The 14,718-nt window shown below is 37.8% G+C and overlaps 1 protein-coding gene across 4 annotated transcripts in view; it reads right to left on the bottom strand.

Annotated features, from left to right (window-relative positions):
* The window catches only part of LOC142379793 (CUB and sushi domain-containing protein 3-like), a 284,354-nt gene that overhangs the window by 164,878 nt on the left and 104,758 nt on the right, over nt 1–14,718 (bottom strand). For all 4 annotated transcript variants that reach the window (XM_075465063.1, XM_075465065.1, XM_075465064.1 and 1 more), the window contains exons 19-24: nt 10,524–10,640; nt 5,741–5,956; nt 4,292–4,480; nt 3,439–3,608; nt 2,282–2,438; nt 267–458 (exon numbers count right to left, since the gene is read on the bottom strand). In XM_075465063.1, coding sequence (XP_075321178.1) covers nt 267–458; nt 2,282–2,438; nt 3,439–3,608; nt 4,292–4,480; nt 5,741–5,956; nt 10,524–10,640 — 1,041 coding nt within the window. The remainder of the gene's footprint in view (nt 1–266; nt 459–2,281; nt 2,439–3,438; nt 3,609–4,291; nt 4,481–5,740; nt 5,957–10,523; nt 10,641–14,718) is intronic.

Below are 14,718 nucleotides of genomic sequence, written 5' to 3'. Positions count from 1 at the left end.
GTGCTATCTATACTCTCTAACAAAAGGACAAGCAGTGTATTTTCTTTCAACATGAAGTAATTATGTGGAAATGATGTTGAGATAAATCCTTTTGAATTAACACCTAGCTAAGCAATGTTGATAGTGTGCCTGTTCTGAATGATAAAATAAGACACAAACAATGGGTGAAAGACACGGAGTAGTGGACCATGACACACACAGAGGTGAGGAGAATATCGAAAGCCAAAATCTGAAAACTGCAAATAAACGTAGGCAGAAGGGATTACCTATACACGAAGGAAGATTGTTGTCCCATGCTCGTCTCTCCCCAGTCATACACTTAAGTACAGTACTGCCATGCAGAGTGTAACCTTGTTCACAGCCAAACATGATCGAACTTCCTGCAAAGTGACCCTGGTCACTGATTTTGAAGCCAAACTGCGGCACTCCTGGATCATCACAGTGGGACAGCTCAAAACCTGGACAGGCACAATAGAAAGAGACAGGGGAACTGCAGCGTAACGTAAAATGAACACCATGGACATACATTAGAAGAAGAACTGCCTATCAGCATTTAGTGAAGCCGACTAGATTGCAATCATTCTGTATGCCAGTGCCATATTCCTATTTATCTGTACTGCAAAGAGGTATTGATCGAGATTTGAGAATTCATTTCCGGTTGAGCAAAGATGAAGCCCAACTTCCCTTTATATTACTTGGCAGTAAATTATTCCTTTTAGATAGAGAGCACAATTAGACATTCACAATTAAATGTTCAATTGACTGTGGACATTTACTATGATTGAGAAAGAACCCATCTACTTGGAACACTTGGGGGAATTACAGAAGATACAGAATGCCACAAACAAGAAAAACGTTGCAATAACTCTTGAACTCACCATGTCAGAATGTGACAATGGATTTTTATGTATTCCTCTCTTCCAGGTTAAAAAAAAATAAGTATTCTGTCATGCAGCAACAGTGGCTGCACATAAACTAAGCAGTGCTGATTCATGGTTTCCTCTCAAAGCGAGGTCCATGCCCATACCAGATGTTAAGGTGGTATTACAAGTGTCATGTCCATTATAAATCTTCAGCAGTTCATGCTCACATATAGGAAATTAAATGAGTTCTTTGGGCAGAAAAGTCATGAAAAAAGGATCAGATTTCATGTTCAGACTAAATTTAAATGGCAATATCCCACCTTTCCCTTGCCCTCAACTCATTCATACATCAGTCAATCAATTTGAAAAGGACCATTCCTTTCATATGAAAGGACCAGTGGAGACTGCATTTTAAGATGGATAAAAGGTGCTGGTTTGCATTGTGCTTTTTTACACTGCGCACATCCTTAGTGAAAAAAATTATTGTATGAGTTTCTCAACAGGCAGTCTATAAAGACATTTCTAAAAATTAAATTGCAATTGCATGTTAATGAAAACGCTAATTCTTTGTTTCTACAAATGAGCACAGAATCATAATTAATGTATATTTTCCTATAATTTTTGGTGGCCTGCCTGCATTTTGCTGTTAATAGTATTATAGCTTGTACCTGGCACGTTTGTGGTAATTACCACATATTAAAAACCCGTAGGCCTGCTAATTGAGAGTTAACAAAAATTCGGTCATCCACCGTCTCACTAACTACTGTCTATTGATTTTTAATTTAGAAAACCTGTTGGTTGACAAAAAAATGTCAGAAAACTCAGTTGCAGGTGAAACACAAAAAAACACCTTGAATTGGAAAGAAAAATGCCGTCTCACCAGAGCATCTTCTTGTCACAGTAATAGATAAGAAATACTTAGCTACACATGGTCAGCAGGCCAATTAGAGGAGAAACTTAACTCTATCCATCTATTATTATGACCAAAACTTTCTATACACACACACTGTAACTAGTGTATGCACAAACACATTGTGAAAACACACAAAAACACACACACACATATAGTGATTTCAAACTGTTGCAATAATAAGTCACCTGTTTTAACAAGGTACATTTTGGCAGGCATGGAGGCTAATTGCAGGGAATATAGAAAAGGAACAAAAGAGATTCACAAAGAGAAAGAGAAAAAGAAAGGACAGAAAGAAAATGACTAATTTTCCTGCTAGAAAGAGGCAGAAACACCATGCTGAGCTTAATGGATACCCTGACAGTGAAAGACTCAGTGAAACAGGATGAGGGTCAATTAAAATCTTCTTTTAAGTTCTGCTACTTGAAATGCCGAAATTACACCAAATTCACTCATTTGGATAGGAATTAGGGCCCTCCTTCCCCTAGAGAAATTAAATGTGACTTACTGTGGTATATGAGGCGGAATCCTGGTGCTGTCAACTCATGGTCTGAGTAGAATTCAAGCCACATATAGTTGGATGTGCTGGTAAGGGACAGGCCTTGCATCAGTGTGCCTGTGTAGGTGCCAAGGAGGGGAGCTGTACCATCCTTACCATCGTACAGCTAATCCAAGACATAGAGGTAATACAGATATGTTAAGGATTTATGTGTAAACTACATAGGAGAGAGAGATGACACAGAAACGATTTAACAACCGAGTTACCTTTCACTACAGTAATATGTTGCATATAAAGTCCATCAACAAGGCTAATACATATTCACTATGTCAAAATAAAATCAAAGAAACAAAGACCATCGATGAGTTGTGGAAAAACCACATAATTTATGTTATGAGCATTATTGAACACAAATATTAAAAATAATCATTTTGTGATGAGGTATTGAACTCCAATAAGAGGAAGAGGGAAGAGTCTCAATACATTGTTTTCAAAAATATTCAATTGACTTTTGCTAAACTCAATACCATTTTTTAAAGTTAAGTAACAGAAATTAATGGTTAAAAAACAACCCTTTTAAATCTACATGTCAGCAACCACGTATCAAATCTCTCCTGACTGACATCTTTGAAATGACAAGAAATGAAAGAAAAAACTTTGGGATCTCTCTTTGAAATGAAGAAACACCGTTTTGTTTTTCTTCAGGGTACTTTAACTCTAACCATGTCTTTCCACATTTCAGATGTTCACAAAATGACTAAGTACAGGGGATTACCAGTAATCCCAATAATAGGCTACAATGATGTTAATTTAAGTATTAGACAAGACATCTGCATCCCAAAGAGTGCATCCGAGTTGTAGTGGGACTACAAAGTCATTTACATCCTATCTTTAGTGCTGACCTAAGCTGCTTAAATGCTCTTAACAAAGGCGACCTAGTGAAGTTATTGCTTCACTTTTTTGCTCTTGTGTCCTATATTTTCTAGATTTGTCCACAAAACCCACTTTCTACTTTTCCATTTCTGTACATAATAAGAAAAACCCAGATGTTAGTCATATACTTTAACAATTAAATAATTTAACACTAATTTGACAACTGCAGACTCTCTGTTTATTTGTTGGCTAGCTACTTGTCATCAGTGAAGAGGCGTGACAACATCATTTACCTTAAGAATGTCACCCTGTGCAAGCTGAAAGGTGCTGGCAGTGATGTTGATGCCTTTGCCTGTTTGGACTTGAATGCTGTACACACATTCATGGCGGTTGTCATAGTTCTTCGGATAGTTTGGAGATAAAAGAACTCCCTCGTTATTGGAGACTGTGGAACCACACTCAGCTGTGACAAGACAAACACATAAACAAAAGACATAATCAGTTTTACAACGACAGGCACTGTGAAATCAAATATGGGATAAGGTAGACATTGCTTAACTGGTTCATTACCTAAAGAGATAAAAGGTGTAACTCAAATATATTTCTTGGATGAGCAAGTGTGCATTCATTACTTTAGTGTCATAAAAATCATTACCAACTAGCAGTGACACATTGGGAGACAGTGAGTCGACTATTAAAAGATTACTGTGGGAACATTTATTGGCTCCCTTGCAAGTCAAAACAATAAATTGTTACTTTACATAAATAATTGTTCCAAACTGACAGGTACAGAGCAAATAAGAGCCTGCTTTTCAATTGCCTGCATTGTTTAAATGCACCAACATCTTTTACTAAATGAGTTTAAAGTCGAAAATATGCTACATTTAAGACATTATGAACTGACAAGATATCTGGAGTCACAACTATGATGAACTTAGACTCCCATCAGGTCACATCAGTAAATCAGTAATCTAATCACAGTTGTCTAGTTTGAAGGAAATCAGTTCCGCTGACTTCTTGAATGTCTAATGAAAATTAAATATTTATCAATATCTATACAATTAGTAGATGTTGCTGTCTGACAGCTTTAATTCTAAAGTACACATGCAGAAGCAAGAAAGAAAAAGAAAACAGATGACCACGTACCCACACACCTTGGCAGAGGGGCACTCCACATACGGCGGCCACCTCCCAAGCACACGATCTCCTTCGCCCCCTGAAGACGATAACCCGTGTTGCAGTAGAACAGCAGCGAGTCACCGATGCCAAACTTGGAGCCCGTGTGCCGGCCAAACCGAGGTGTTCCAGGATCCTGACAGGGCTCAAGATTGTACTCTGCAAACAAGATAGCTCCACATAAATAAATCAATATATCTATTGCAACAAATATAAATGTCTTACAAAAATGTATTACTGATGCTTTGTTTTGTAGTTAACTTGATCTTAAAAGAAACCTGTAATACATTTTTTTCTTGCTCCTTTCAAAGAAGAGAGCACATTCAGTCAGAAAGAAATATTGTATCTTTGGGGGATTAACTGTCTTGCTCAAGGACACTTCATCAGGTGCCCAAAGCTTGAGATGTCTAGATGAAGGATGGGCTCCGTAAAAACTAGGCCACCCTCTGTGCAAATCCTTTCACACATTGGCCTTAGAATTTGAGAGCCTGCATCTCAGCCTGCATAAGAAAAATAAGATCTTAATACCATCAGCATTTCTCTCACAGTTTGTATGTGGCAATATAAAGAACTATGTAGGCCCATTTGATTTGAGCCTGGCAAAACATTATAGCAGCCCTCTGCTGTAGATATAATGAGAATGTTGGCAGACTTTCATCAAAGGTTGTAAAAGGTCAAAATATTAATTCTAATCAGGAAATCTATGGATGCTAATTATAGACAATGAAAGGACAAACACGCACACATGCACACACAATCAGAAAGTCTTTAATGAATATTCATAGCTGCATAAGTTATGCTTCACTTCAGCTAACAGCTGGCAAATATGAAGCTAGAGTGCTCATGAAGCAGACCCCCTGTCTTTTTCTTTACGATGTCTTTCCTTCAGTCTCCCTCTTTCTCCACCCTCGCTATCAACCTTTTTCACTCAGCATTGTCATCTGTCTCATCCCCTCTCTACATCTCTCCACAAGCCTTGTATTGCCTCTTCTTTGTACCTCTGTACACTGCAGTCTCTTCAGTCCTCCGGACACTGGCTCACATGCTTTGATGTGGATTTACATCACGGTCAGACACCCACTACCTGCATGATCTCTTTGTGTGCTAATTATCCTCTTCTGACCGTCGCAGACCTGAGGCATAGTTTAGTTTCAGCTCACTGACCAAGAACTCACCTCCTGCATGTTACTCTCCTCATTGAGAGAAAAAACACATCTTTCTGAGCCCATTACTGACTTTCAATAAAGCATAAAACCTATCCTAAACAATACCGACAACTGTGTTTTCAGCACTTGTACTACTCTCTGCAGTTTCCACTGGGCAATTCACCCTCCTTCATTTTAAAACTACCTATCAATACAGCTATCAACACCCCCAAGCCATTTTTCCTACGGACAGAACACACATATGCCTACACACCTGAAAAGGAGATGTTGAATCCCTGTAGAGATATGGAGAAGTCAGAAATGAAGCGTAGCTGTGCCTTGAAGTTCCCATACAGGCCGGCATTAACTGACACAGGCCTCTCCGAGCCAGTGAGTCGAGCCAGAGGCTGTGCAAAACTGCCATTTTCTGTTATCAGAAGGTAGTCATGGTGATCCTCCAGGTGGAAGGAGTGAAAAGTGAACTGGACACCTTGAAGGAAGAAATAAAACCAACGTTAGAAGGTTTCAGGGCAATCTGAGAAATGATTGATAGTGACAGATTATGCTTGAATTGTTTCTCATCTTTGAATCTTTATGCTTTCATGTTTATAATGTGTTCTGCCCATGTAGTAATCTCTCATTTCAGCTGCAGTTATATCTTCATTAAGGTTAATTTTAGCTCACAATCCATTTAAATAAGATTTTCTTCTATTCATTGATTGATGTCCTAATACTTAAAGCAGCAGTGTGGAGGTACATACTAAAATGCATTTCTATAATCATAACAGGAAAACAAGACAGGAAAAAAAAATGCATAAGGCAAAGTCAATGGAAAATTTTAAATGAAAAATACATAGTGTATTTCAGAATTGTTTTCTGTTTTTATTCAATTTACACTAACATTTTGCATTATTAAAATAAGTACCTAATAAAAGGAAAAAAAAAATGCCCTTTTTTTCTTTTCTTTTTTTTTTTTACATTTAAAAGAACATTGGTCAGTACTTCTGTGTAATAGCATAGTTCTTTTGGTTGGGAAGTCGCAAAGTAAGATTTTCATTACCCAATAATAACCCCTGCGCCTGTTATTGTGTATATGAGAAATAAACACCTTGAATCTTGAATATCCTCTCACTTTGTATAAGTAAAACTAAGTTTTACCAAGGCCACAAAACAGGACAATAAGACCAATTTGCATTTGTATGATGAGAAAAACACAGTGACTGATAGAAAATCTATGTGAGCAAAGACATGCAAAATTCACTTTCTTTGAATTACCTCTCTGCTCCTCAGTGTAAAATTCGAAATCAAACAATTCAGACGAAATTAAACTGCACAGTCCAGAATTTGATTTAAAGTCATTCATACATTTCAGTTCAACCATGTAGAAATTAAAACAGTTTTTCTACACGGCCCCCCTGCCCTTTTAGGGAATCTTAGTATTTGAGACAAAATAATGGTAGGTACATTAAAGCAGTGGTGTTTAGTACTTTGTTGCATGTCCCTTACATGCAATGACTTCTCGAAGTTGGTAATTGATCGACATCACCAGGTGCCAAGTATCTTCTCTGGTGATGCTCTGCAAAGCTTCTTCTGCACCCACCTTGAACTCCTGCTTATTCTGGTGGCTTGTCCCTTTAAGTTTCTTCTTCAGCATAGAAGTCATAAATTGAATTTCAATCAGCAGAATGGCTTAGCCATTCAAGAATTTTCCATACTTTAGCTTTGAGAAACTTGCCTTAGCAGGATGTTTGGGATCATTATCTTGTTGCAGGATGAAGCACCATCTAATGAGTAAGGAGGCAATTACTGGAACTTAAGCAGATAAGATGTTTGTATATACCCCGGAATTCATTGTGCAACTGCCATCAGCCGTACATTATCAATAAAGATAAGTGTGCCAGTACGTATGGTAGCCATACCTGCCCAAACCATAACACCCCTACCACCATGTTTAACAGATAAGCTGGTACGCTTTGGATCTTAGGCAGTTTCTTTTCATGTCCACGCTGTCCTCTTTCCATCACTCTGATACAAGTTAACCATGGTCTTGTCTGTCCATAACACCTTTTTCCAGAATTCTGCAGGCTCCTTTAAGCACTTTTTGGCTAACTGTTATCTGGTGATACTGTTTTTGCGGTTAACTAGTGGTTTGGAAGATACAAAGGCATTTGATTGCCTAGCGGTTTTAATCTTGCAGTGTAGCCTCTGTATTTCTGTTCATGCTCAGTTTCAAATCTTCTGTGGATAGTAGTCTCTGACAATGACACACCTGCCTCCAGGGGACTGTTTCTGGTCTGTTAAGCAAGGGTTTGAATATTTTTCTTTACCACAGTGAGGATTCTTCTGCCACCAGCAGTGGAGGTCTACCTTGGCCTACCAGTCTCTTTGCATTTACAGAGCTTGGCAGTGCATTCTTTCTCCTTAATGATATTCCAGATAGTTGATTTTGATAATCCTAAGCTTTAACTGATATATATGATGGTTTTAGTTTTGTTTTTCAACCACATAATAGCTTCCTTTACTTTCAATGGCACAGCTTCTCTCCTCATGTTGAACAATGGCTGTTCATTGTGGCTCAGGGGTTGCCACAGCGAATCATCTGCCTTCATCTACCCTATCCTCTGTATCCTCTTCTCTCACACCAACTGACTTCATGTCCTCTTTCACTACATCCATAAATCTCCTCTTTAGTCTTCTAGGTCTCTTGCCTGGTGGTTCCAACCTCAGCGTCCTTCTACCGATATAACTATTCCTCCTCTGTACATATCCAAACCATCTCAGTCTGGCCTCTCTGATTTGATCTCCAAAACATTTAACATGTGCTGTCTCTGATGTACTCATGTTGAACAATGGCAACTACAGACTCCAACTTTTGGAAGCAAGCCTAGGTATCTTATCCCTGCACTAATAAAGCAATCAAACACACGTGAGTAATCATGAAAACCTGTAACGTGAATTGTCCCAAACATTATGGTGCCCGGATATGAGGAGACCTGTGTATAAAAAGTGTTGTAATTTCTACATGGCGGAACTGAAAGGTATGAAAATGACTTTCGATTAATGTCTGGAATGCATACTTTAATTACATCTAAATCATTTAGTTTAGAATTTTACTCTGAGGACCAGAGGGGGAACGCAAAGAAAAAAAAAGAGACTTTGTCTTAAACATCAGGGAGGGCACTGTGTATGTAAACTTCATAGAATGCATGTGGCTTTTCCATCAAACGGTTGCTAAGACACAATAACAACACCAGGATTCCTGCCATGAAGGCCAATTGGCTGCTTTTCAGTACAATAAGTGCTGCCATTTCCATGACACCTGTTGAATCTGTTCCAATGTTGCTCTGTAATGCCCTAAACAATGTTTGGCTCACTTGATAAATAAAATCCCCAATGAGCCTAAAATGAACAACAAAATTAAATGTTTGATCGGGCTCTTTAGAACAGCAATTATATTAAAAAGTAAAGGCAAATGATCAATTAATCAGAAGTCACCTCTGTCAGAAGCCTTCACTTTATTATAATACATTAGTTACAAGATATAGATAATAAGGCTGGCTTTCTTTTCTGCTGACAAGAAGTGGTAAGAATAAACAATGGAAATCAATACCGGGAGAACAGATTCATTATCTGTTTTCTCATAAAACGTAACTGCCTTATACTGTTGATAAAGCAGAAAGGAGAAACCTAGAAGAGTTCAGCTAAGAAACCAGAAAGTTACCAGTGTTAAAGATAGTGAGTATGGAAACTAATGTCATGGAAACTGTAATCAAGTAAATATGAAGACTTCTGATAAATTAAAGGAAAAAAAAATAACGATTTCTCATCTTTTAACATGCTGTGATCAGTTAACAAGTTATGGCTGCAGTTAAGCTCTGTGACTCCACTTATGCTTGTATATTAAAGGAGAAAGGAAAGACATAAATACAGTAATTGGGACGAGAGATTTTAATGTTTTAATCATTAAAACTGATTTGTGAGATGACAATGAGGAGTAATCCTTTAGGGGAAAAAAATCTAGTTTAATCAACTGGTAATTTACAAGTAAGATACCACATTTTTGTGGGCCCTGTATTAAAGGATAAGAAGTGGCACTGGTAAAACTTGAGCATAATACATGTATGGTCCTAAGATAAGCTCAGTGCGTTTTTCATATATCAATGAATGACAGCGCCTCGGAATACTAGTTGCTATTCATTTAAAGTACGATAAGGATCTAAATAAATTGAACTAATAAAACGAATAATGATTTGTAAAGAAAACATATTAGAATTATATTTGCAGACAAACTATGCAATGTCAAAACTATTCATTAAATAAATGTGTATAATGCAACGTTCTTGAAAATGTAAAACTATCCAGCAGAGGAATCTGAAACACACCATATTCTTCATCATTTGCTCTAATTAAATAATATACAGTGAAACTTTGGTATACAATTCCGAAGATACATGACTCAAAACATCATGACAAGTTCTAAATGATGCAAAGAAAAACCCATTTAACATGTTTCGATGATAATTTAGTTGGTCATTGAGGAAAGTATCAAAGAGTTCAAAAGCTTTCACCACAGTAAGTGGAAGAATTACTGATAGCAACACATGGAACAGAATAAGCTGATTTAAAAAAAAGGAATCACAGGTAATGTGAATATTCATCCTGCACATACATGCGGCAAAGAATACTTTTAATGATTTTCGCTAAGGGGAAAGTATGCGCTAAGGGGAAAATATGCGCTTTACACCTTTCACAACACTAGAAATATCCCTGCTCTTAAAATCTGCCGAGGGAGTGTCCTCTACCATCAATACTAAATTCATGGTTGTATAATTTGGCCATTGTTAGACTACTGTAGTAAGGAATATGAAATCCATTTGTTTGTCATTGAGGTACAGTAAGAACATTTATCTATATATGTTTCTTAAATTAACAGATCAACATTTCAATTTTCTCACCACATACATCTTAAAACAAAACAAAAAAATGTGTTTTGAGTTTACATTACGTATACATGGAACAATATCTTATCATACAAGTTAGAAAATAAGTTCTGCTACCTTTTCCATGGCTAACTTCAACCGTCCAAGTACAATTTAGAGAGTTTGGATACAGCTCTGGGTACCCAGGTGACAGGATGATCCCTGCAGGTCCCCTGATATCCCCACCACATGACGCTGAATGGAGAAGGAAGATAATGAATGATAACTGTTACGGGGAGAAGAAGAAAAATAATCTGAAAATGAACCAATAAATCCTTCACCTGAGGACAAAGAAGCGATTTGGATGAATAATGCATCTGAGTCATATCACATCCTGTCCGGCTATTTTTTATGAGCACAGGTAATTCTGGGAACACAATGTTTTTTTTCCCTCATCTTCTCTCTAAACCAACCCCAATGCTTAACAGGACACAAAATTATTGATTAGTTCAACTTTCCATCCAGGTTTCTACACTCCTTGCATGTCAAACTGAAAGATATTGTCAGAAAACATGATAATCCATTAAATTTACTTACAATGCACAAGAACTGACAGGCTTATTCATCGAATTAGAGCATCTGGACTTATGTTAACTGTCACTTCAAAGTCATTTTGGGTTTTTTTCTTTTATAATAGAAACAATTGCTGTCAAACTACTTTTTTATTCAGATTGGGTTAATGATGCAGCTGCAACTTCTCCATACAGAGCAGTTGATGATCAGATGACAGCAAACGCTGCCATAGAGAATAACTCTTAAAAGCAAAGCAAAGCATCTTTATTTATATAGCGCATTTCATACCACAGGCAACGCAATGTGCTTTACATAAAGACAAGGCATTTAAAAGAACAGCATAAAGCAGCAATTTAAAGAGAAAAAAATTAGAATAAAAATTAAAAACACAGGTAAAAGCAATCAAAGAAGAGGGGAAAAAGAAAGATATAAACTCAACCATACGCACACCGAAAGAGAAATGTTTTTAACCTGGATTTAAAAGTGCTTGCAGTTGGGGCTGATTTCAGTTCTGCTGGTAGTTTGTTCCAGTTGTGTGCAGCATAACAGCTAAAAGCTGCTTCACCGTGTCTAGTTTGAACTCTGGGCTCCACTATCTGACCTGAGTCAGTAGATCTCAGAGCTCTGCTGGGTTTATACTCTGCTAGCATGTCATTCATGTATTCTGGACCTAAACCATTCTGTGATTTGTAGACGAGCAGCAGAACTTTAAAATCTATTCTGTATCTGACCGGGAGCCAATGTAAAGACCTGAGAACTATAGTGATGTGATCTGATCTCTTTGTTCTGGTTAAAACTCGGGCTGCAGCGTTCTGAATGAGCTGCAGCTGTTTGAGACTCTTTTGGGGGAGTCCAGTCAGAAGACCGTTAGAGTAGTCGAGTCTGTTGGAGATGAAAGCATGAATCAGCTTCTCCTGATCTGTTTGGGACAAGAAACCCTTAATTCTGGATATGTTCTTAAGTTGATAAAAGGCTGATTTGGTGACTGATTTGATATGGTTGTTGAAGGTCAGGTCTGAGTCTATCAGTCTTAAGTCATCTCAGTTACATGACTCTCTTGCATAGCTGACTATTGGCTTAATGTACTGTCAAAAGCTTCTTATTCTTTCAAAATAAATTAATGAGATATCTTTCTCCCCTCATCAGGTGCTGATTGGCACTAAGAGGTGAATGCCAGATCAGACTGAAGGTTAAGTACTGTAATTGGGTATTGTTCAAACCTGTTAATGTTTTCTCGTGCTGTCAAGGTTTCAACTAAAAGGTCATTTGACATAAAGGGCCAAGCTTGCTAAAGTCAAAGTCATATTTATTTGTATAGCACATTTCATTTACAAAAAAATCAAAGTGCTTTACATAAAATAAAAGGATTGCAGCGGGGAGTGTAAGAAGCATTAAAAATACATAAAAAGAATATAAAGAGAAATAAATAAAATAATTAAAATTAAATTAAAATGATTAAAAACAAGCAACAGTCCAGATAAGTTAAAAGATATTGTGCAGATGTCATGCATAGACACATGAGAAAATAAATGTTTTTAACCTGGATTTAAAAATGTCTCCATTTGGTGAAAGTTTAATCTCCACTGGCAGTTTGTTCCACTTGTTTGCAGCATAACAGCTAAATGCTGCTTCTCCATGTTTAGTCTGGACTCTGGACTGGACCAGCTGACCTGAGTCCTTGGATCTAAGAGCTCTGCTGGGTTTATATTCTCTGAACATATCACAGATGTATTTTGGGCCTAAACCGTTCTGGGATTTGTAAACCATCAGCAGGCTTTTAAAATCTATTCTGTGACTGACTGGAAGCCAGTGTAAAGATTTTAAAACTGGTGTGATGTGTTCAGATCTCTTAGTCCGGGTTAAAACTCTAGCAGCAGCGTTCTGGATGAGCTGCAGATGTTTAATGCTCTTTGGGAAGTCCAGTTAAAAGAGCATTACAGTAATCGAGTCTACTGGAGATGAATGCATGGATGAGTTTCTCCTGGTCTTTTTCAGAGAGAAAACCTTTAATTCTGTTGATGTTTCTGAGGTGGTAAAAAGCTGCCTTGGTGACAGCTTTGATGTGGCTGATGAAAGTCAGATCTGACTCTATCAACACTCCAAGGTTACGAACTTGGTCAGTGATTCTAAGGCCCGAGTCTCAAGATATTTACCAACGCTGACCCTCTTCTCTTTGCTCCCAAACAGAATGATCTTAGTTTTGTCTTCATTTAATTGTAGAAAATTCTCTCTCATCCAGGTGTTTACTTCCTCCAGACACTGACACAGTACGTCTGCTGGGCTGCAGTCGTCCAGTGACAGAGACACATAAAGTTTTGTATCGTCTGCATAACTGTGATAATTGATGTTAAAGTTCTGTAATATCTGACCCAAAGGGAGCATATACAATTTAAACAGAAGAGGTCCAAGAATTGACCCCTGGGGCACTCCACAAGTCATGGCCACTCGCTCAGATTCATAGCTGCAAATTGTAACAAAATAACTCCGGCCTTCTAAGTAGGACCTGAACCAGTTAAGGACCGCTCCAGAAAGTCCAACCCAGTTTTCCAGCCTGTGCAACAGGATTCTGTGATCTACAGTATCAAACGCAGCGCTGAGATCCAACAGAACCAGGACTGAAACATAACCAGAATCAGTATTCAACCTAATGTTGTTTAACACTTTGACCAGAGCTGTTTCAGTGCTATGATGACGTCGGAAGCCTGATTGAAAGTTATCAAGACTTCCACTTTCATTCAGAAAGTCGTTGAGCTGGTTAAATACAACTTTCTCAATAATCTTGGATATAAAAGAGAGGTTAGAGACAGGTCTGTAGTTGTTCATCATAGAGGTGTCTAGAATTCTCTTCTTTAGGAGTGGCTTAATGGCAGCTGTCTTTAGTGACTTGGGAAAAATGCCTGACGTCAGTGAGCTGTTAACTATTTGTAGGAGAACACTTTCTACTGAGGTAAAAAAAAATTTTATAAAGTCGGATGGTAGTATGTCCAGAGTGCAAGTTGTTGATTTCAGATGCCGAACTGTTGCATCTAGGATTGCCTCCCTAAATTGAGTACTTGTTTTCTCATGAATGTACCTCTTCTTAACTGAGAAGCTGATTGTTTGAACATTCTGAGTGATCAATAAATCAAATAAAATGGTCAGACAAGGCCAAATCAATAACCACAACAGAACAAATATCAACACCTCGGACGTGTGTAGGTTCTGTTACATGTTGCCACAAACCAAACATGTCCAACACAGAAGAAAAGACCCTGAACGCGTCATGGCATGTAATCTTTGTTTTGAACTCTGCTGCTCCTTGAACATCCTGCACATCCCCTTTTGCCCTGTCACAAATACACCATTCATGCAATTTGACAAGAATAGTGTTTTTCTCTTTTGCATATTTGTCTTTAAGTGTGTGTTCTTTGGCTTAAATGCTTTAAGGGTGCTGCAGACAAATGCATTGACATCCTTCTCGAAACAGCTATCATTGAACAAGTATTGGGAGTAGAACTCATGTGCGTGTACATACTTTCAAAATAATAAATGTCAGCTGATGTTTTAGAGCATAGGAAGCCTCAGGCTCCACAGCTGCACAATCCCACCCCCTCTCTTATTCTCTCTCCTTTCACCCTCGGGCCTTCAAGCGAGCACAACACATCAAGCTCTGAATCCTTACCCACCAACAAAATTACATCAAATATTTTATTAATGAGCCAAAATTACATAAAGTCATTAAAAGTGGATGAGCATGCTTGAGAAACGATTACTTCAGAGA

Source organism: Odontesthes bonariensis, chromosome 5 (assembly GCF_027942865.1).
Source record: "Odontesthes bonariensis isolate fOdoBon6 chromosome 5, fOdoBon6.hap1, whole genome shotgun sequence".
Taxonomy (NCBI): Eukaryota; Metazoa; Chordata; class Actinopteri; order Atheriniformes; family Atherinopsidae; genus Odontesthes; species Odontesthes bonariensis.
The sequence above is the reverse complement of the archived record's forward strand: the minus strand, read 5'-3'. Positions and strand labels throughout refer to the sequence as shown.